The sequence below is a fragment of the Rhododendron vialii genome, chromosome 3a (genome assembly GCF_030253575.1).
Source record: "Rhododendron vialii isolate Sample 1 chromosome 3a, ASM3025357v1".
NCBI lineage: Eukaryota > Viridiplantae > Streptophyta > Magnoliopsida > Ericales > Ericaceae > Rhododendron > Rhododendron vialii.
In genome coordinates this window covers 32,030,180-32,050,097 of record NC_080559.1, presented here as the reverse complement: position 1 = coordinate 32,050,097, position 19,918 = coordinate 32,030,180, and the positions used below count along the sequence as shown (strand labels likewise).

The 19,918-nt window shown below is 36.8% G+C and overlaps 3 protein-coding genes and 1 long non-coding RNA gene across 10 annotated transcripts in view; 2 read left to right on the top strand and 2 right to left on the bottom strand.

Moving 5' to 3' along the window:
- Nucleotides 1-748: 748 nt before the first annotated feature.
- On the bottom strand, nucleotides 749-4,672 carry LOC131320034 (uncharacterized). Of its 2 annotated transcripts, none has more exons than XM_058350572.1 (11): nucleotides 4,184-4,672; nucleotides 3,679-3,763; nucleotides 3,533-3,588; nucleotides 3,388-3,451; nucleotides 3,267-3,306; nucleotides 2,519-2,623; nucleotides 2,393-2,448; nucleotides 2,210-2,270; nucleotides 1,964-2,055; nucleotides 1,635-1,871; nucleotides 749-1,134 (listed from the first exon to the last, which is right to left on the bottom strand). In XM_058350572.1, exons 2-11 carry the CDS (start codon nucleotides 3,724-3,726, stop codon nucleotides 982-984), a joined length of 912 nt encoding a protein of 303 aa, XP_058206555.1. In that variant the 5' UTR covers nucleotides 3,727-3,763; nucleotides 4,184-4,672; the 3' UTR covers nucleotides 749-981. The 2 variants fall into 2 exon arrangements, with proteins under 2 accessions (XP_058206555.1, XP_058206554.1); XM_058350571.1 differs by having other exon boundaries at nucleotides 3,679-3,750; nucleotides 4,184-4,671.
- Nucleotides 4,673-13,080: 8,408 nt separating this feature from the next.
- Nucleotides 13,081-13,390, top strand: LOC131320033 (uncharacterized). Its single transcript, XR_009198094.1, has 2 exons — nucleotides 13,081-13,221; nucleotides 13,283-13,390. It is a non-coding gene; the product is annotated as an uncharacterized LOC131320033 (long non-coding RNA).
- LOC131320030 (mediator of RNA polymerase II transcription subunit 20a-like) overlaps nucleotides 13,330-19,918 on the bottom strand; it is a 20,130-nt gene continuing 13,541 nt past the window's right edge. For 2 of the 6 annotated variants that reach the window (XM_058350568.1, XM_058350566.1), the window contains 4 exons: nucleotides 16,797-16,939; nucleotides 15,514-15,692; nucleotides 15,047-15,136; nucleotides 13,330-13,803 (listed from right to left, as the gene is read on the bottom strand). In XM_058350568.1, coding sequence (XP_058206551.1) covers nucleotides 13,561-13,803; nucleotides 15,047-15,136; nucleotides 15,514-15,692; nucleotides 16,797-16,939 — 655 coding nt within the window. In that variant the 3' untranslated portion in view covers nucleotides 13,330-13,560. Of the gene's footprint in view, nucleotides 13,804-15,046; nucleotides 15,137-15,485; nucleotides 15,693-16,796; nucleotides 16,940-17,030; nucleotides 17,165-19,918 lie in introns of those variants that run through there. The other 4 variants (XM_058350565.1, XM_058350567.1, XM_058350569.1 and 1 more) reach the window with 4 other exon arrangements.
- The window catches only part of LOC131320031 (protein CTR9 homolog), a 1,770-nt gene continuing 498 nt past the window's right edge, over nucleotides 18,647-19,918 (top strand). Inside the window, exons 1-2 of the mRNA XM_058350570.1 lie at nucleotides 18,647-19,027; nucleotides 19,743-19,809. Coding sequence (XP_058206553.1) covers nucleotides 18,887-19,027; nucleotides 19,743-19,809 — 208 coding nt within the window. The 5' untranslated portion in view covers nucleotides 18,647-18,886. The remainder of the gene's footprint in view (nucleotides 19,028-19,742; nucleotides 19,810-19,918) is intronic.

The following is a 19,918-nucleotide window of genomic DNA, read 5'->3' as shown; positions in this document are numbered from 1 at the left end:
ACAATGGCAACGCCACCCATTGTCCTCAGGCAGGATCCTCATTCCGAAAATCATTGTGCCTCTGTGTTGAGGTGTTTTTCGGCCGTTAGATTTGAAACATGAAAAAAGAAACACATAATTCAATGGCCAAAAAACTCCTCGGCACAGAGGCATGAGGATTTTCGGAATAGAGGAGCTCGGACCCCCACTGCCCCAATATTTTAGCCACACTATTAAATTCGTTCGATTCCATGGCTTCTACCCTACAAAATCAAAATGTCAAGACTCGTGATCTATGAACTTAAAACCTAATCCTATATTCTAATCAGAAAATAAGCAGACAAAAGGTCCAATTTTTTACTACATAATCGATTACGAAACCGTGTCAATGGATGTACGTATTTTAGATTTTCTTTTCTTTTCTTTTTCTTATGTATGTTAACTTACATTCCAAATCGTCTATGGAGTAATATCATATTAACTAAAAGGGTAATTAATCATGTAATTTAGTAATCTCATGACAGAATTCTTCCTACTAATACTAAACCAAGTGAAACTGTACACAACTTAAAATTTTTAAAGTGTGTTCATGTAAAAATGTGTCGAAACAATGTGTAAAATTGAGTGACAACGCCTAATTATTTGGAGCCTACAACAGGCTACAGTCTAGCTCGAGTGGTAAGAAGCGCCAATGGGTGATCCGCGTTGGGAGTCTAATATGAAAACAAATAGGAGTCAATCAACAATAACCAAATTCAGCAAACAAATTGCAAGAAATTGCAGCAATGCATTTTCGTTTCTTTTGTTTTATTTCTTAATGAAATATTGGTACACATCGCTTCAACTTCTCAACTTTTTTTCTTTAAATGTTCATGATGAATAATAATCAATAGAATGTGTACTAAGCTGCCACTCTCTTTTACCTTTTGTTGGCAGAAAAAAAATAGCATGAATCGGATTTTGTCATGTGTGAATCAAAATTCTTGCGGCAAGGAAACCAAACTACAACAAATCAGACATACTACTTAAGATGGCGTCCACGTCTGGAGTTATAACGGCGCGCTTACTGAGTTCACCAAGGACGCAACATTGCTTCTCTTCTGTGTTGATGGCAACGATGTCCTGAGCAAACACACAGTCCAAGCCAGCAGAAACCTGCACCCAATTTGAAATATAAGGACTCTTATAGGAAATCCACAACCCAAATACCCTTCTTTAACTAATTCGATAGTGCCCAAATTCGATATTGTTCTGAGAAGACAAGACTAAAACATTATGCACTTCTATTATGGTAAATAACTTGAAACAAAGAAACGGTTTTTCATACTTGGAAGCATTTTTATCAAGAGAAAATACAAAAAAGACAGCTCACTAGGCTGTCAAAAGGATGACAAATTGGATTGAAGTCAATGAAAAGTGTACAGAAATATGAGAAAGTGAATTGTAATATGCATTGAAATCCTTTGTCTTAACATTTTCTTTACGTTACTGACATCACCAGTGGACTGTTTTTAGAAACACCCCTTGTCAAATATCATTAAGTGACCATTACACGCTCCATTTCACAATCATAAACTGAAATAATATATAGCTTGGCACCAAGTATAATCACACGAAAAAAATAGGTTTTATCATACAACTAGAGTCCTACTCACATCGTAAATGGTATTGCCAAGCTTCAGCTTGACAACACCACTCTTGTATACTAAAATTTTCCCCATAAAGCCTGCTGGAAGCTCATCCAAAGTATAGGTTTTCTCTGGGGGACTTGCACCCTTTGATGGCTTTGAGCTGCTAGCAATCTCCTGTCCCTCTGTCTTAGGAGATGGCTTTACCATTGGCATATTAGGTGGTAATTGGAGAAAGAACATGCTTGCTTCCGGATTGTCATCCTATCAACCATGCATTAAAATGAAAAATTATAATATTGAGATGCAAGCTCATTAGTGAATTTTTTTTTTCACTCATTAATACAGCTACCAACCATGAGACCAAGATCTCTTGCGGCTTTTGTCGAATTTTCGTCATGTGTTATGCTTTCTGCAGCCTCCCCAAATTCTTCTTCGTCAAGAAGTTCTACAAGTCAAAGAAGAAAGTCCAACAGAAACTGAAAACTCACAAGTACATATCTACACGACGGAAGAAAGTCAAGCAGAAACTGAAAACTCGCAAGTACATATCTACACGACGGAAGCGATTTCACTTCCATGTTGTGCACTTGAAGACGTACCTGGATTTCCTGAATATGGCCTCCTCATCGGAAGAGTTACAGGATACGAACTGTAATAGTCCTGCAGTGGCAATCGAAGAAACAAAATGATAGCACAGGAAAGGGGAGGAGGAGCAACCAGAATCAGGGAAGTGGGAAATTAAGCACATGGAAATCCAAACTAAAATCAGGTTTAAAACCTACCCATGGTTCCTTGTATTCCTTGTCCACTCTCATGCCTGAGGAAAAGGCACCACTGCCTGTAGAAACACGTTTTCTGACTAATGCACTTAGAAGCAGCTAAATGCTCATGGTGAGAAGGTCACTTACCCTCAGAAGATGGACCTTCATAGCCGTTACTACCCTTTGGAGAACCATATGATTTAATTTTGGTCGATGTACCTCCATGACCGAATGCAACTTGTGCTGGTGCAGCTGCAAATTGTAGAAGGCAAAAATGATCTACCAGAAAACTATCCAAGATGTAGTGATGGAAACGTATCAATAGCAGACATTATCCCGGGTATATTTAAGTCGAAATCACAGAGAGTAGAGGTCTCAGATCTTAGAAATACAATGATTCTAATTCCAAGACATGTGACTGTTTGATTGCTTCATCAGTGTAGAGTTATATCATTTCCAAAAGAACTACATGTACAATTTGTATCCTCTAGCCATCCAGTTAAATTCAAGAAACAAAAAAGAAGAAGAAGAAGATAATGATCTGTTAAGTATATGACCAGAAATTTTTTGGGTAGAGGCTGCTATCATCTTGTCAAATATATATTTGAAGCATACATCCAGAATATCTTTTTTTTTTGTTTGATAAGTACAGCATACAACCACAATATCAAGACTCTAACAAAAGGAAATAGATTAGAAAGACGAAAAAGCAATTCATGCGGCATTGCAATTAGTTGTATAATCTTTTCCTTCGTGGCATACAACAGATGCCGAAAAAATTAACCAAAAATAATAATGGACGCATTATTTTAGAGAGAGCTGATCCAAAGCATAATAACTACACAAAATTCTGAATCAAGACTTAATAAGCACAAGACTATAAATAATCACTTACTTTTCCTCTCAACTTTGGTATGTACTTTCAAAGAAGCTTCCTGTGAACGAAAACCAACAGTCTAATGACAAAGAAGACTACAAGAAAACCAAGTACTAGATGATATGAAAATGAGTTATACATTAAAACGTCGCAACAATTCTTGTGCCTGGGCTTCATCAGAAGTGATAGTTTCAGTCTTTTCACTACAAACAGCAAAGGCGCAACCAAAGTTAGAGGAAGTCACATTACAGTAGAATGTAAGTTATTATATAGAATAACTTTACACTTTTGGCACAACAGGCGTTGACACTTTGTGAGGAACTTTTGGAGCAAATTTAACCTGCGTCAGCTCAGAGTAATTACATCATCAGAAAAAGACAGGGAGGGTGTCATTGCAATATTTGTACCAAGGAAGGGAATGGAACCAAACCTTCCTAGGAGCTTTATTAGTAGTATTTCCGGGATACTCCGAATCCATTAAAGTTGAATGCTTTAAAAACAACTGTTAACAAATACTACAAGAAAATAAATCAATAGCTATACCCATAACAAGACAACAAACTGCAAAACCAAATGGGTTATCGGAAAAACTTAAGTTTGGCCAATTTGGTACAATGGTACTTAACATCGATGAATTGATATACACATACCTAGTAACCTATATGTGTCAAAAGAGAAAGGCTAAGATTTGGCTAGGATTTTAGGCTGCTTATGGCTAAAATAATTGTGTGATCGTGATTCATTAACTTTTATTAACCACCAATTGGCAAGAAACTGACAATGCATAAGAAGAACTGAAGATTGAATGATCCAAACCATCGCATGACTAAAAATCTACTCGATACATATGCACGTATCCGTTTATATTGCAGAAAGCTATGATATGAATACCAAGTATTTAAAAAAATCAAACAAAGTGTGATAGAAGGACTTACACAGAGAGATGATAATTGACGAACAAGTGCAATCGAGATTGTTTGCGGATGAACTACGAAGAATGAATCAGCCTCTTTCAATGGCTTTGTGCTTATCTAGGGTTTTTGTGCTGGCTCTCTGTTTCTCTCTCCTGACGGTTTTATATAGCGCCATTTGCTGCTGGTTCGTCACTGCCCCCTCTCTCCCTACAGAAACGCAGGGTTTTAGAGAGAGAGAGAGAGCGAGAGCAACGTGGTTGCAATCTGGGCTCCAAATGGGCCTAGCCCAAAGTTCAGTCTATAAAAATGGGTTGGGCTATCAATGGGCCAATTTGCTTGAATTCTTTTGATATTGTTTCCGCACTAAGTAGTCCAGACCAGAAATCTGTATCAATTGTCCGAGAGCATATAAGAACATGAAATTCTCGATTCGATTTGGGCAATTTTGGTCCGATTTTTCCAATTATGTCCCTCCAATCTGTACGCGTAGGTTATTTTCCTGGGTGCACTTGGTCTATTTCGTTGATTACCGAATTGACTTCCCAAACTTTTGATGTTTTCCCTTTGTGTCACGTGGGTTCTTTTCCTAGGTGGATTTGGTCTATTCCCTTGTTTGTGGTTGATTACCAAATTGACTTTCCAAACTTTTGATGTTTTCCCTTTGTATCCCATATTTTGTTTGTCACACCCTCGATTTTTAACAATAAATAAATATAAATTTTCATAGATAAATGATCCATTTCTCCCCATACATACATGCCCATAAATGTCGTATCAAAAACCATTTCTTATACTAGCATCCTTGCAAACAATTATCCAAGCTACTATGTATCAATATTACATGAAATTCGAAAGAGAAGAAAATGTTTAGTATCAATACATTTCTTTTTCCAAAGTCCAAGGATAGACAAATGAAGTTACAAATTCATCTCCCAAAAGATATTTTACAAGATGATAAAAGAACTCTTTCAATATAAGCTTTTAAAGATCTTCGAAAATGCACCTCGGCACTCCACGCTATACAACTTGATTGGTACCTGAAAATGAAAAGGTTGAGCTACACTTGCCCAGTAAGAAAAATCTCCGCTAACTCTATATGAAAATGGGATGACAGTTGCCAAGAAAATATTTTGATAAAAGCAAAGACGTTTGACAAAAGTATTACATTCAACACTTTCTTTACAATAGGAAAATGTTTGACAAAAGTATTACATTCAACACTTTCTTTACAATAGGAAAATGTACACGCTAGGCATATAGAGAAGGAATTTAAAGCAAGCAATGATACGTTGAATAATACCGCGCCACAACAAGAAAGAAACTCACACGTCTACCCGATCAGTCTTTTAAATTCTCGAGCTAATAGTTATCGTATCCTTCATCGTGTCCCTCTATATCATCCGGTCATTTCAATGCCAACAAGTCATGGTTCACCCTCCTTTACCCACACACACACCTCTCATTTTAGTCTTGATTTTATTATCTTCCCAGAATTCTTTTTTTTTTTTATTGAGTTTCCATTATAAGTATAAAAAAATGCAAGTACCAATACAAACCTTTCACCATACATATACCACACCTCAAGTATCAAAAATGCATTCACACCAACAAATTTCCACACCAATATTATAGCGGCAAGTCACAATAATTGGAAAGTCTATAAGAAAGGAAAGAAGGCAAGTATCGACATCTCAAACGATCCAAGATACTAACTCCAATTCAAAGTTCACAATTTCTCATATGAATACTCCATTCTTTCTTGGTTCGACATTATCAGTGATCAAAAATCATTTTCAATTCAAACTGTCCATTTTTTTTTTCCCAACTCCCTTCATGAACCACACGCTCCATGTTTGGTAATAACAACAAGCAACCATAGTATGAACAACATCATTTCACAATTTACATCCATTTAATCTCGTCAATCAAACAATCTCATCACCAAACAAACGCATTCCCATCTTAGTATGATACTAAACAATAACAAGATTCTTCGTTTCTGTTTTGTTACGTTTTTCAATTTCATTTTCCAGGTGTTCAGGACCCTATGCGCCCCATTTCCGGCATCTCACCTTATGGTGGATCCGTGGCTTTCATTCCGGCATCTCACCTTATGATAGATCTGTGTCTTTCATTCCGGCATCTCACCTTATGGTGGATCGATCCGTGGTTTTTATTCTGGCATCTCACCTTATGATGGATCTGTGGCTTTCATTCCGCCATCTCATCTTATGGGGGATCTGTGGCTTTCTTATTACCATTCAATTATCCACCATGCCACTCATATAGTGTCACGTATTCTCGTTAAGCAAGCAATTTCATTATCCAACATTTTTTTCTAATTTCCACACATAGCAAAACACACATACTAAACCAACACATGGATACAACACATAAAGAGGAAAAACTGTTCATTTTTCTCGAAGTACCAAATAACATCACTATCAAGTCATTTTCTTGCATATTAATACACCAACAATACATATCCCTTTCACACCACAAGTTCTCACGTATTCTTGTTTCAATATAAGTATATACATAGCAACTTGTTTCAATATAAGTATATACATAGCAACTGTTACACTTCTCATTTTCTATTTCATCAACAAACTAATCATTAGTCAATACGTAACGCGATGTGTCAATCAATCCTACAAGAACTCAATCCCATGGAAGTAAGTCAAACAATCTAGGTTTAAGAGAAATATCCATGTCACAACTCGTAGTCTCAATTGGCATTGAACATTTCACCAATCCCGTTTTATTTTATCATCACGAATCAAGTATGTGTCCAAGAGTCTAATTCTATATGTTAAAGTATAAGAGGTACCATCTATCCAAACCGTAGCCTTAGGTTCGTGTCCAATTCCTAATCCTGGTAGAAACAATAGTTGGACATCACGTTTCAATTTCACAAACCAACCAATCCCTTTCCATTATGTAAGCTCCTCTCTCATCAATTAAAGCTCGTCACCTAATCGCCCTAATACACCATCGCATAACAAATTTGTGTTAAAAAGCTCAATCGTAACATACTAAGGTCTGGATCTTACTCAATATCAACTTAACGATTTTTCTTTCAAACGAAGCTAATTATAGTCTCGTATGCGTTTCCGAAATCATTAAAACAATACTTGGTTGTTATCAATACCCAAACAGCCACAACCCAGAGCAGTGGTATCGATACCTGACTTGGTCGATACCGAGACAGCAAAAAAAAAATCCAGGTTGATGGGTATCGATACCCTCCTTCATGGATATCGATACCCGGACAATTTCGAGCAACAAATTGTTAGCAGTTTCAGATTTCAACAAAGTAAAAAAAAAGACGGTCAACACCAAAAACACATACCCAATCAACGCATAAACATATAAAGAGAGGGGAGAGATTCCTACCTCAAGGGTTTTGAGCAAAACCCAAAAGATTCAAACCAAGCCCTAGACTCCAAACTTGAAGTCGGCCAAGAACGCCTCCTCCGAACTATCCCACGTGATCTACAAGTCTAGAACTCTCGAAGGTGATGAATAAGTAGAAGATCTTTGTGGTTTCTAGGTTCTTGAGAGAGATATCAAGATGAGAGGTGAGAGAGAGAGAGAGAGAGAGAGAGAAAGAGAGAGCGACGGGAGCATACAGAAGAAGAGGAAAAAGAAGAAGAAAAGGGGAAAGTTGTTCTCCTGGTCCAGATTTTTTATTTACTAGTGAGGCGATTGCGTGCGAGGCGTGCAATTGAGGCCCAATAGAAAGGAATTGGAGGCACAAAATGAACCATTAGGTAACAAAATGAAGGCACAATGCCTTGAGTTTGCTATTACAAATTAAGTATTATTATTGTTATTAGATATATACAACATTTGTTACCAAAATGAAGGCACAATGCCTGTCCGCAAATTCGGCTAGGACTTAGGTCTCTTTCTTGGGCGGATATAAGGATCAATCGCTTCCTAAAAGGAATCTATTGATTCTCTGCCAATTGGTTGGTTCGTAGGTGTAATGCGATGATTTACTTCACGGGCAAGGTCTTTAGTTCAAGTCCAGGATGGCCCAGGTGTGCCATGGAAAAAAATAGAAGAAGCATCGTGATTTATTGACTGTCCGAATCAATAAACATGAACGATCCGGGCAGTTTCAATATAGGTGAATCTAGTACGTACTGACACAAACAACTCCATAAGGCCAAACGATGATGCTTGAAATTAAGCTTGATGTTGGTCACATCCCATTTCAGCAACTGGAAGTGGATTAAAAGGCGGAAAAAATACCTACCTAATGGAAAATTAACTTGGTGGGTTCTTTTTTGTGGACAAGCAAAACGACATAATATTATTGCTCCCAAATCAATCTGCTAAACTCTAACAAATGAAAAACTTTTAACAACATCCAATCCTCACAGAGCATCTGCTACTAAACTCTAAGCATTTTAAGAATAATAGAGCATCAATCTTTTGGTTGAGCTCATATACTTAAAATCACGTATGAGCCTTCAAAAAGACTTCCATTCGATTACAACCGCAAGGAGTTTAAATAATAGCATTGATACAGTTCTAAAAATACCACTAATCCCTATGTGCTTCATTGAAGATAAGACAATGAATACAAAGCATACAAAACAGTTAAAAGAAAGCCTACACACACAATCCCTATATGCAAGTTTTTTTCCTCCTTAAGTTGGCAACGTTAGAGACATAAAAGTCAAGTGACAGAAAGAGGGAAAAGGAAAACAAATTAAATTCCACAATCATGATTGGTGCATAAAACTTTCAATCACCAAGGAAAGGCTTACTAAACAAATTAGAGCTATAAGTATCCCCTGGAACTTGATGCACCACATTTTGATAATAAGCTAACATGTTTTTTTCCCCCAACCCATGCAATATCTGATTCTTAACAAACAAATTCCAACCCAACAAATAAGCAATTGCAGGTCATATTGCTCAAAAGGAAATGACATTAAATTAAAGAAAGCTAATGGCAATAAGATGAGTAGCTTTACGAAGAATGCTTTGCTGCGCCACATGGTATGTCGTCCTTCCCTGAAATGGAACTTTCATGCTAGTTCTTACTTCAGCATGAAAGTCGATCTAGTACAACCAGCGCAGTTGTTCTTATGTCATTTTCTTCTTCCAAGCCATTCTTAGAAAGCACTCACTGAGTTACTTATAGTTTTAGTTTCATGTTTACCATTTATCGTAGAACTTCCTACTCCAGTTATGTATAATGCGATAAAGGACGAAGTTATTGGACAAAGAGTTGGTGCCCATGAGTCCAGTGGCGGAACAAGGATTTTAATTTGGAGGTGGCGCTGCTTTAATGGAAGTTCACTTGTATTGTCATATTTTATTAAAAACAAGCAACGGTTTGATTCAACCCTTTAGATATTTTTATTAAAAACAAGCAAAGGTTTGATTCAACCCTCCCGTGGTCCTTAATTGAAAGCCATTCAGATATTTTTTTATGATTCGAACACTCTACATTTAAATCTCTGTTTTTTCATCAGTTGAGTGAAAAATCAAGTTCTTTGAGTACAAATAAGTGCCTAATCCATAAGTATAAATTAACACTATTCAAAATCGGGGGTGGCCTGTGCCAAGACTAACCTTTCGTTTCATATTATACAATGAGCTACTTTTGTGAGTTCCCAGTGGGAAAAAAAAATTGAACTTAGAATGGATCATGGCACCCGTAAAAATAACCCTATATTTTCATGAATATACTTCGGCGGGCAACATTGTGCCTCTTCAAAACAATCCATTGAAGGACCTCTTCAAAAATATGACCATGGCAATAAGAATACCAAAACATGTCTAACGATCCAATGAAGCCTTCAATGACAACTCATATTGCCAAAAAAAAAAAGACCGCTAAAAATCCCCACTTTATGTTGCACTTTCGATTTTTGACAGACCCTTTTTTTTTTGTGGGTAAATTATGACAGTATCTTACAGCGGTTGAGATGTAGCTGATCATGCTGTTCACGTTATCACCTAAATCGTTGTCACCAAGACAATTCAAAGTTTTCTTGAATGTCTTTTTTCTGTCATTTTTTTTTTTTTTAAAATTACTTGAAGTCCTCTCTTGGAAAAAGGGCTGGTTCTTTGTAAGTTCATTAGAGAGAAACTTCCAATGGTGTTCCTCTTACACCTCTAGAGTTTGAACTACCTGGGCTTTAATTTCGTCCTGAGTTTTGGATGATTTTGGAAAGTAATACTCATTGAGGCAATCAAACAAACAGCTGGTGCCCATCGTTTCTTTATACACATGAGATTGAAGTCTTCAACATGAATTGAACAAACCAATTGAAGCCAAGTGTAAGACACAAAGCAGCCTTCATTGATATTGATCACTCTTACTATAGGATAAGAATATTCGTAACTAAGAGACTGGAATCCAAAAAGACCCGCAAATTTTTTTCTTTTAACAATATAAATGGTACATGCAAGCAAATAGAAGCCCAAAAAGAGAGAAGGAAATTGCAGTTTTCAATATGGAATTTGAGTTCCAGAGTGCAGCAAGTGAACTGACCTGCGAGTCTTGCCAGCAAAATCAAGCAGCGTAGAAGAAATGAGCAGAAGAGAACATTAAACAGCCTTCAAGAACATCACTCGAGCGAGGGCACAACCATGGCATCTCTGCCTAGTATGCGTGGTTCTGCATTTTGTAAAGAGGGAACTGGAAATTTGTGAAGGAGCGAACTGGAAATTTCACCGCTTACGCAGAGAGAGAGAGGGGGATATGCTGTGGTACATTATGAACGTGTTTGAGAGATGCGTGTGATGCTGGTTTGAATCGGTGGCCCTATTAGAGAGAGAGAGAGAGAGAGAGAGAGAGAGAGAGAGAGCTGCAGCCCCTGAGCCACATAAGCACTGTGAAAATAGAATTGATGAAGGGTGGTTTGGTAATATGATCGCGCCGTACCAAATTCGTAATCTCTCTCTCTATATACAGGAGGGATATAGGGTGAATTACACCACACACCCCTCAACTACCAAGGCACACCATCAATTCCCACATGTTACAAATCGATGCACTAAGGCCCCTAACATTACCCATTGATGACATAATAAACCTTAAAATTTTAACAATTGCAACAAACATGTAGGTCCCTCACACAGAGTCCGTATCCCACGTATCCAACCCAGTCAACAAAGATCATAGAGGGATGACATAAATCGAAATAACTGACTATTATTATTATTATATTATTTTATTTTTATATATGTATATTTTTTTACGGGTCTCTATATTGTTTATTACTTTGACGTTTTGCATAGGGTTTTGTTTGGCTTTTTACAGGTCAACTTATTGGGAGAGAGAGAGTTGGATAAAGACCTGTTGTCCTTGTCTTTGACAAATTCCCTCGCAGTTGTGAGTTTTAAACCTCTTCTACTAAACCCCTTAAATGGATAACTAAAAAAACCTCTTCTACTATGATAGTAGAGTATCCACAGTGATATAATCAAAACAAAAAGGTTTATAAAGTTAGTAACATTTATTTAAAAAAGAGCTCATATTGGAATAACCAAACTTAGAAACATCTTAGCAACTCATCAAATTTTGACTATTGGATAATCAAAACTATCAACCTTTTGTCAATAATCAAATTTAATTGTCTTCAAATTTTCTCAATCAAGTATACCATCATTACACAAAAACTTTCTTTCTTTCATTTTCAATATGTTTATAACATAAATACTTTTAGAAACAGTTTTTATTTTTTTGCAAAAACAGTTTTTTTACACTTTTTTTATTAAAACTATTTTTCCCCATTTTTTTAAACAATTTTTTTACTAAAACTTTTTTTTCAAAAACTGTTCTTTTGAAAGAAAAAACTTTTTCTATTCAAAAACTATTTTTTTAAATTTTTCCAGAAAACATTTTTTTTAATCAAAGTTTTCAAAAAACTATTTTCTCTTTTTCTAATAACCTATTTTTATTAGTTTGAAAACTATTTAAAAAAAATTGTGTTATATGTCACAGTTTCTAGACTTTTATAAGTTAAAAAGGTGATGTGAAAAGTTTTGGTTATTCAATTTTGATTGTACCACTGTAAACTTCTACATTGTTAACCTTAACAACCCCTTAAATGGATAACTAAAAGATGATGAGGCACTTTTTGATTATCTACTTTTGATTATTCCACTGTGGATGCTCTAAAGTTGTTAAGTTTAATTATGGACTAAATGAATAATCAAATACTGACATGACACATTTTGGTTATTGATTTTGATTATTACCATTACGGATGCTCTTAGTCGGGTAATATTTTCGAAACAAAAATGCTACAGATGCAAACAAGCGCCCTTGCAAAGATTTTTATTTTATTTTTTGCTAAGGACACCCTTGCAAAGATGTGGACACAGATGCATGTTTACTATATGAGACTCATGTGCATCAGATAATTCCGGACAAATTTATGTCCAAATTTGTGCACAGGTATATGTGTCCATGACATCGAGAAATGCTAGGTGCAAAGAAATTAGGCAAAGAAAATACCCTTAAAGTGTACATGAACGGCTCAGATGCACTGCACAATGAATCTGAACTATTCATGTACACTTTAAAGGTATTTTCTTTACCCATTTTTTTTTGTCCCTAGCACTCCTCCCATGACATCACCACCCAAATGTTCTATGTTTCCTTTTTAACATGTTTGAACAAAATACGGTTTAACCAAGTTAGTAAATTTATGTATGCAATTCCTATTGGACATTTTTTTATAGAGTAACATTTGACCAATTACTGTAATCTGGTTATATTGCGAGAAAGGAAATATATTATAGTTATACTCAAATTAATATATATTTCTTAAAAAAAGTGAAGTGGTGAATCTTTTTTTGCCAAAACATGAAACAATAATATAAGAGCTAGTGGCAAAGAAAACAGGAAGACCGTTTTTCCATGATGATTAAAAAACCCAGTCACAGAAAGCGAGTAAAAGTTAAACGATGCCAGCATGAGTTTTACACAACATTTGGACCGCATAGGGTAAATAGTTGACAATTGGGACATGTGAAATTTCATAGTAATACGCTTCGTAGTATACATACGGTGTTGCTACAGAGTCATTTTTTTCAATTTCATAGTAATACGCTTCGTAGTATACATACAGTGTTGCTACACAGTCATTTTTTCCAAAACCCTAATCGCCAATACTGGAAAACAACTCAGATGCCAGAAACTTGTTTTGCTGATATCGCTTTGATAGATAGTGATACCCTCTGCCAAAATCAGCAACATTATATTCAATACATGCCTTACAAAAACACACAAAAATAAAAGGACCCAAAAAAGCTCCAGAATCAAGCAATGCATTAACTTAACCATAGTTGCATTCACTTCAAAGAGCAGGATCGCTCCTACAACTATCATACAGAGCCAGGTTTCTGAAATCTCTCATCATCTAATTTCTCGCAACTTGCATAGCCTGAGCTGATGCTATCAGTTGAGTCGTGACCATAGCATACTGAACAGCCGTGTGTTGTGAAGTATAGTTATCTGAGAGACCGTACTCCGTGAAGTTTGGTTCTACATGAGTAAAATGACCTGGCAATGATCTCTTTGACAGAGCTTCCTGCCATATATCAAAGAACTCCTCCATGATCTGTCGCGATTTATCTAGTGAAGAAATGGGAAGATACTCCATCTGCAAAAGGAAACAATTAGCTCTTGAGATCTAATAATGCCAGCCATTCACTAGGGTGTTAAAGGAAAGCAATAAGTAAATAACACGATGTCTTTTTTCGCAATTTCCTGCAATAAATCAGCCAACAAGAATATAGATTTTTATTTTTCAAGAGACTTCGCTCTATCAATGGGAAGAAACAGATGAACCGATGGACTGACCTCTAAACTTGTATGAGAGAGAAGGAAGTCCCTTCAAGTAAACTGGCTTTCGTGAAAGCTTCTTGTAAATGTTCATTTGGGAGAGAGAATATGTTTATTGTGGAAAAAAAGGCAATGTCAATCACGCAACGGAAAAGCCAAGTTGCATCCATTTGAGCTTCGGAGCTTTAGCCAATCAATCAACAGTTCAACACTACAAAGAACCTACATTTTGCCCAAGATTTGCAAGAATTACTTCATACCTCTTCCTAGCTATCAATTTCAAATCAACCATTTTAGACCCATGTAGCCAGTAGCTCATGCCTCTATCTGCTTCACCATCCCCACACAATTGGTAAGAAACAAGCCTTCCTGCCTCTAGATAGCTTCAAATTTTCCTCAAAATTTATTAACATTGAAGACCCTTTTGAGCACTTCATTACTTTAGGAAAGAGTTTACTGGGCCTACTCCATCAGGGTCCATTCGGGAGTCGGGACAAAGTGAAATACTAAGAATGGGAAACCACTCACACTGGATATTCTTGTAGGTGACGTATTTTTGGGTTACGAATAACATCAACAATTAAAGAATACCACCTTAAGACAATGATGGCTAGCAGTTGATTCATCTAAAGCGTTGGTGGTTTAAGTATTACACCAAAACAAGGCCCAAATATAGGTTTGAATCTGCACCAGCATTTAACCAAAGTAACATGAAATAAACAACACTTCATTATCCTAGCAACTTAAAACATCAAAAACTACTGGTTTACCATACAACTACCAATCTCTAGCATGTGTTGATCTACCTATATACTATATAGTGAAACTTATCAAGTGTGTGGCAGCTTTTCTGAATAAAATGGTTGCTAGTAGCAAACCCTAAATGTTCAACGGTAAACCACATAAATTAGTTCCTCAGTAATCTTTAAATATATAGACATTGCATCCAGTGAGAAATCAATCATTCTTCACAATGCATCCAAGTTTACTGGTTGGAATCTAACAAAAGCTTTTTACCCTTTCTCCTCTTCTTTCAAGAAGTAAAGATAAACGCTTCATACCTCCATAACTATTCCCCTCAAACTCTCAGACTGCATCAGAACTGCTTTCCCAACTCTCAACTGGAAGTCACCAAGTTGATACTGAGACCCCTACATAATACATACCTCATAGTTGTCAAAAAAATAAAGCAATGACATATCATGATAGAAAACGGAGGAAAAGTTGAACTAGGTGTCAAGTTTTATTGATGAAGTTATCTTCATCAGAGGAGACTTATCACCATTCACCACACAATGAACATTTCTAACAAGCAAAGGGCCTAGCCAGGTGGCTGGCCTGTATTGCGCAGCTCATAGGCCACGGGCCATTTACTACTGTGATTTTCTTCTATGATTAAAAAACAACTATTACACAAAGCCATAACCCTCGTAATTTGGCATCAACTTCAACTAAACAGAAAACCTAACATAAGCCTCAAAATGAAGAACAAACCAACACCTTTACGTAGTCATCATCCTTAACAAACCTCGAAATTGAGTGACACCCTTGTTTTGTAAGATTGCAACTTTTCCATAATTGTCTGAATTGTCTGCTCCGCCTCAAGAACTATCTTCTGCCCCCGAATTACAAAGTAGTACTTATTTGGCTGCTCCGGAACCGATATCCCTAGGAACTCCCGAGGAAATTCAGCTGCCGATGCTTGTTCTAATAATTCAACGAAAACTTGCATATAAATGATAAGTATTGATAACCCATAAACTATAAATGATAATTGATAACCCATAACCAATCAAACGTATACAATCATATATGGATATATAGACAAACACATTTATATGTGCTTTAATTGAAGAGAGAGGCGAGGAAATTCAGCTGCTGATGCATGGTCTGACAATTCATCAAAACTTGCATATAAATGAACCCCAATAAGCGACCAACATACATGTTCATGTAGCCAACCCCAATTGATTGGGACATAATGCTCAATTGGTTTGGTATACACGCGCACATAATTTAAAAGTACTTCATTTGAAGACAAATAATGAAATTTAGCTGGAGATGCTTATTCTAACACTATTCGAAAAATTGCAAATAAGTACGATGTGTAACCAATATAAATGTATTGTAAGTTTCTAACCACATACGAACAACTGCAATGTACTTCCTTTGACTATATAGATGAGGAAATTCAGCTACATGGCCTATCAATTAATCCAAAACTTGCATACTAATTGCAACCCAATGCACATCCAACATACACGTGTGTACGCAAAAACCTACACTCAAAAGTACTTCCATCGAAGATTCGAAGAAATAGAGCATTAAATTCAGATTCTCATGCTTGCTCTAACTGCCCCTTCGGATTGGGTGATTTCATAAGAAAGGAGAGCGTTATGATTTCTGCAAAATCTCACCATTTGCTGTGAGAAAAGGTGAGAAACAAAATAAACCTTGCATTCACACACATTCCTCGTAATTTCCCACATATTTTATCCAAAGAAGTAGTGAGATTCTCCTTTCTTTTCTTTTCCCACCAAACCTCTCAATCCAAAGGGGCTGTAACAATTACTCGACAGAATCATCTAAGGCCTAGTTTCCCAAAAGTTTAGAGTACCAAGTATTTTGTGAAGGAAAAAAAAAAAACCTTGAGAACTTTTAGCACTTTTGGGAAACTTGGCCTTATATAGATTATTCTTTCAAGTAATTGTTACAACAAAACCCATAAACATCAAGCGTGTTTGTGTACTGTATTATGTCTAAGCAAGATTATGCGCAACTCATTCGAAAAGAGGGGATGGGGACAAGTACCTCTAAGCATGGGCTTGTAAAAAGTGAGGGTAGCTTTCCACCTTCCTTCCTTCACCCCATTGATGCTTTCGGCGCACTGAGAGATTTCGTTCAAGATCTGGCTGTTGATTGTGTTTCCAGCATTGGGTTGCCAATGCAAAACCCTAGAAAGAACGATGAGAGAGCAGCATAAGTGTATATCTGTAAATTGGACACATATCATAAAATTTCAGAGAGGGAATTATTCGAGATTACCATTTAATGCCCATAGCTTCCGCGGGATCGCAGTTCGAGATGCAACGAGCTCCGCCGTGACGTACTGCAAGGGTTTTGGAGAAGAGAGTGGAATGCAACGTCGTTCCCGTGGGTGCCTGTGATTTCTGATTATTTATGTTTTTTGTTTTTTGAAAGGCTATTTTCACCTTTATCCCTTGAGTTTTGGAAACATCAGTATTGAATTGTTAATTCAATCCCTACACTACTCAATTCATGCTTACTGCTTAAAATGGAAGCAACTGTCAATTTAATTGAGAAAAATAATAATTGTCACTCAAGATTCAAAATTTATCAAATAGTAACAAATATTCTTTGGTTTTTTGTCCATTTGTTTGACCAAAGAGTAAATCTCTTAACTAAGATAGTGTTTAAGTTATGGACTCTATCTTGTCCCATCAGGGTTTTTCTCCCCCTTTTTTACTTAATCGCAAAAATGAATAAGTTTTAATTAAACTGATAGAATATTTAAATGATATTTACCTTTCTGACTCAATTTGAAGTTGCTATTTTTCATGTTAACATATGTTAGATCCAAATTATTCTTCCCCGAGGAACATTATGCAACTCAAAACTTGAGGTTCCCTTCGTTTTCCTCTCTTTTTATTTATACATGATCCTTCAAGTGCTCTCAAACTGTCCATCTGCCTCTTACTATATCAAGTTTTCGACTATTTTCTTATTTTTCCCTAAGAACAAAGTTGGAGAAGAATAACATAAGTAGTTACGTGATACTTTATTGGAATTCTCCGCTCCCGCTCTCAATCCCAACAATGAATTGGGGGATGGTGGTGTGCGCACCTCCGAGCCATAGGAGCATCCGACGACTTGGATTTCATTTTGGCAATGAACGACTCTCGATTGTTGGTTGATGAGATGAGATTCGAGCAGCCGGTTTCCCGATCCGACGGCTCGAATGTGCCGTGTGCGTAACACCTCACTGCACAGCACCAATCCGAAGTCCGCGCTATCAATTCTCTCTCTCTCTCTCTCTCTCTCTCAAAGTTTAATATAACAAGTTTAACAGAACTATGAAATTAAGGTTTAAATAGAATTTAGTGTATTTCGAAACCCTTAAAGATGTTCCCACAATAAGTTTTTTTTTTTTTTGATTTTCTCCCATAAACTATCCACATTTTGTCTACTTCATCCGTAAAGTATTAATTTAACGAATTTATCCCCTCAAGTTTCTGATTGATTCCTATTTCGTCCAATCGTTAATCGTAGTTAACATTTTAGACGAAAAACCAGTCACGTGCCTATCAAAACCCAAACGAAAGGGGCAAAAAAGTCATTCCTTCAAGGTATATATACCCACAAGGAAAAATGTGTATATTCTATGAGGGGTGGATTGATATTTTTTCCCCTTTCATATGGGTTTTGGTCGCATGTGCTAGGCACGTGATAGGTTTTTCGTCCAAAATGTTAACTATCTTTAATGATTGGACAAAATAAGAATCAATCAGAAACTTGAGAGGATAAATTCGCTAAATTAGTAGTTTAGGGACAAAACAGACTATATAAATAGTTTATGAGATAAAAACAAAAAAACTCTTAAACTAATGAGTAACAACACGGTTCCCCTCTTTCCCTCGATAATACCAAAATTACCAAAAAAATCGGAGGTTCTTTACACAAATACGCAAAATTAGATGAATTCCACACTCGAAACAGAACAATATAAATATAGCACCCCCACAGCGGAGGTCCAGATACTCCTCCGGCAGTTACTTCCGTTCAGTTCGTCATAAGAGTTTGGGCCGCTGGAGTTTCAGAATTAGGGTTTGTTTTCTAAGAGAATCTCGAGATATTGGCCGGAAATCGACGCCGGAGATCCAATGGCAAGCATGTATATTCTGGTGCAGAACTCAAAAGAGGAGGTTAAGGTCGTCCTCGACCAGCTCCCCAGATACGCCTCTGATATACTCGACATTCTCAAGGCCGAACAAGCACCCTTCGATCTCTGGCTCATCATCGCGGTTAGTTATTCCACTCTGTATACTCACACATGTACAGAATTACGCCACTCAAATGTGTTTGTATTCCAAATAGTCTCACTTTTAAATTTTTTCAATGTGCATAGAGTTGTTATGGGTTTAGGACCTTAGTCACATCGGCCATTCGTTCACGCTCTCAATCTTGGCTCTGCTCTTGGGCTCTCAATCCTCTCTCTTGCAATTCTAGTACGCTTTCACGGTTCCCCTCCCGCATGGGTGTTATGTGTCTTAGGTTATGACTTTAGCACATAATTCTTTAGTAGAACCCTTTTGTTCGCACTCTCAATCCATCATTGCCATGCCCTCCTGCTCTCAATTCATCGCAATTTTAGTAGCTTGGGTCCTTGGGATATTTTTGAAAGTCACTTTCACGCTCATTATGTGACTTAGGTTAGGACTCATAAACCAACAGCTGGTAAACAAGGTGGGCCGGAACATGCTTTTTAAGCTTGTTAAGTTTTCTATCCGAGCTTGAACAAAACGGTATTTGAGTCGGCTTGTTTGCACCCACTCATTCATACTTAGATTGTGGTTTTTTTCTAATTATTGGTACTTTGGACTGTTAATTTTGTACTGCTTGTTAGTCGTCTGTGTGTCAAGTATTTTAGTCCATTGACTGTCCAAGCAGTACGTTGGTTTGAAAAAAAATCGACTTCTCTTAGCTTATTAGTGGGTTTTGTTACTGGCGTTGATGCAGAGGGAGTACTTCAAGCAAGGCAAAATTGAGCAATTCCGCCAAATTCTGGAGGAAGGATCTAGTCCTGGTATTTAGTTGTTTTGTTCCTCTCCATGTCTTGTCATTCCGTTTACCGTACTCGTTATGTATTGTTTTAGTGGTTGATGGGCAAGATTTGAAAATGTCTCCTTTTGGGG

Excerpts from the sequence above, each read along its gene's own strand:
- LOC131320034 (XM_058350572.1), bottom strand. The coding sequence starts at position 3,726 with ATGGATTCGGAGTATCCCGGAAATACTACTAATAAAGCTCCTAGGAAG. Across the intron at positions 3,307-3,387 it reads AATTGTTGCGACGTTTTAAT|GAAGCTTCTTTGAAAGTACA; the intron begins GTATAACTCATT and ends TTTCGTTCACAG. Across the intron at positions 1,872-1,963 it reads CAAGAGATCTTGGTCTCATG|GATGACAATCCGGAAGCAAG; the intron begins GTTGGTAGCTGT and ends CATGGTTGATAG.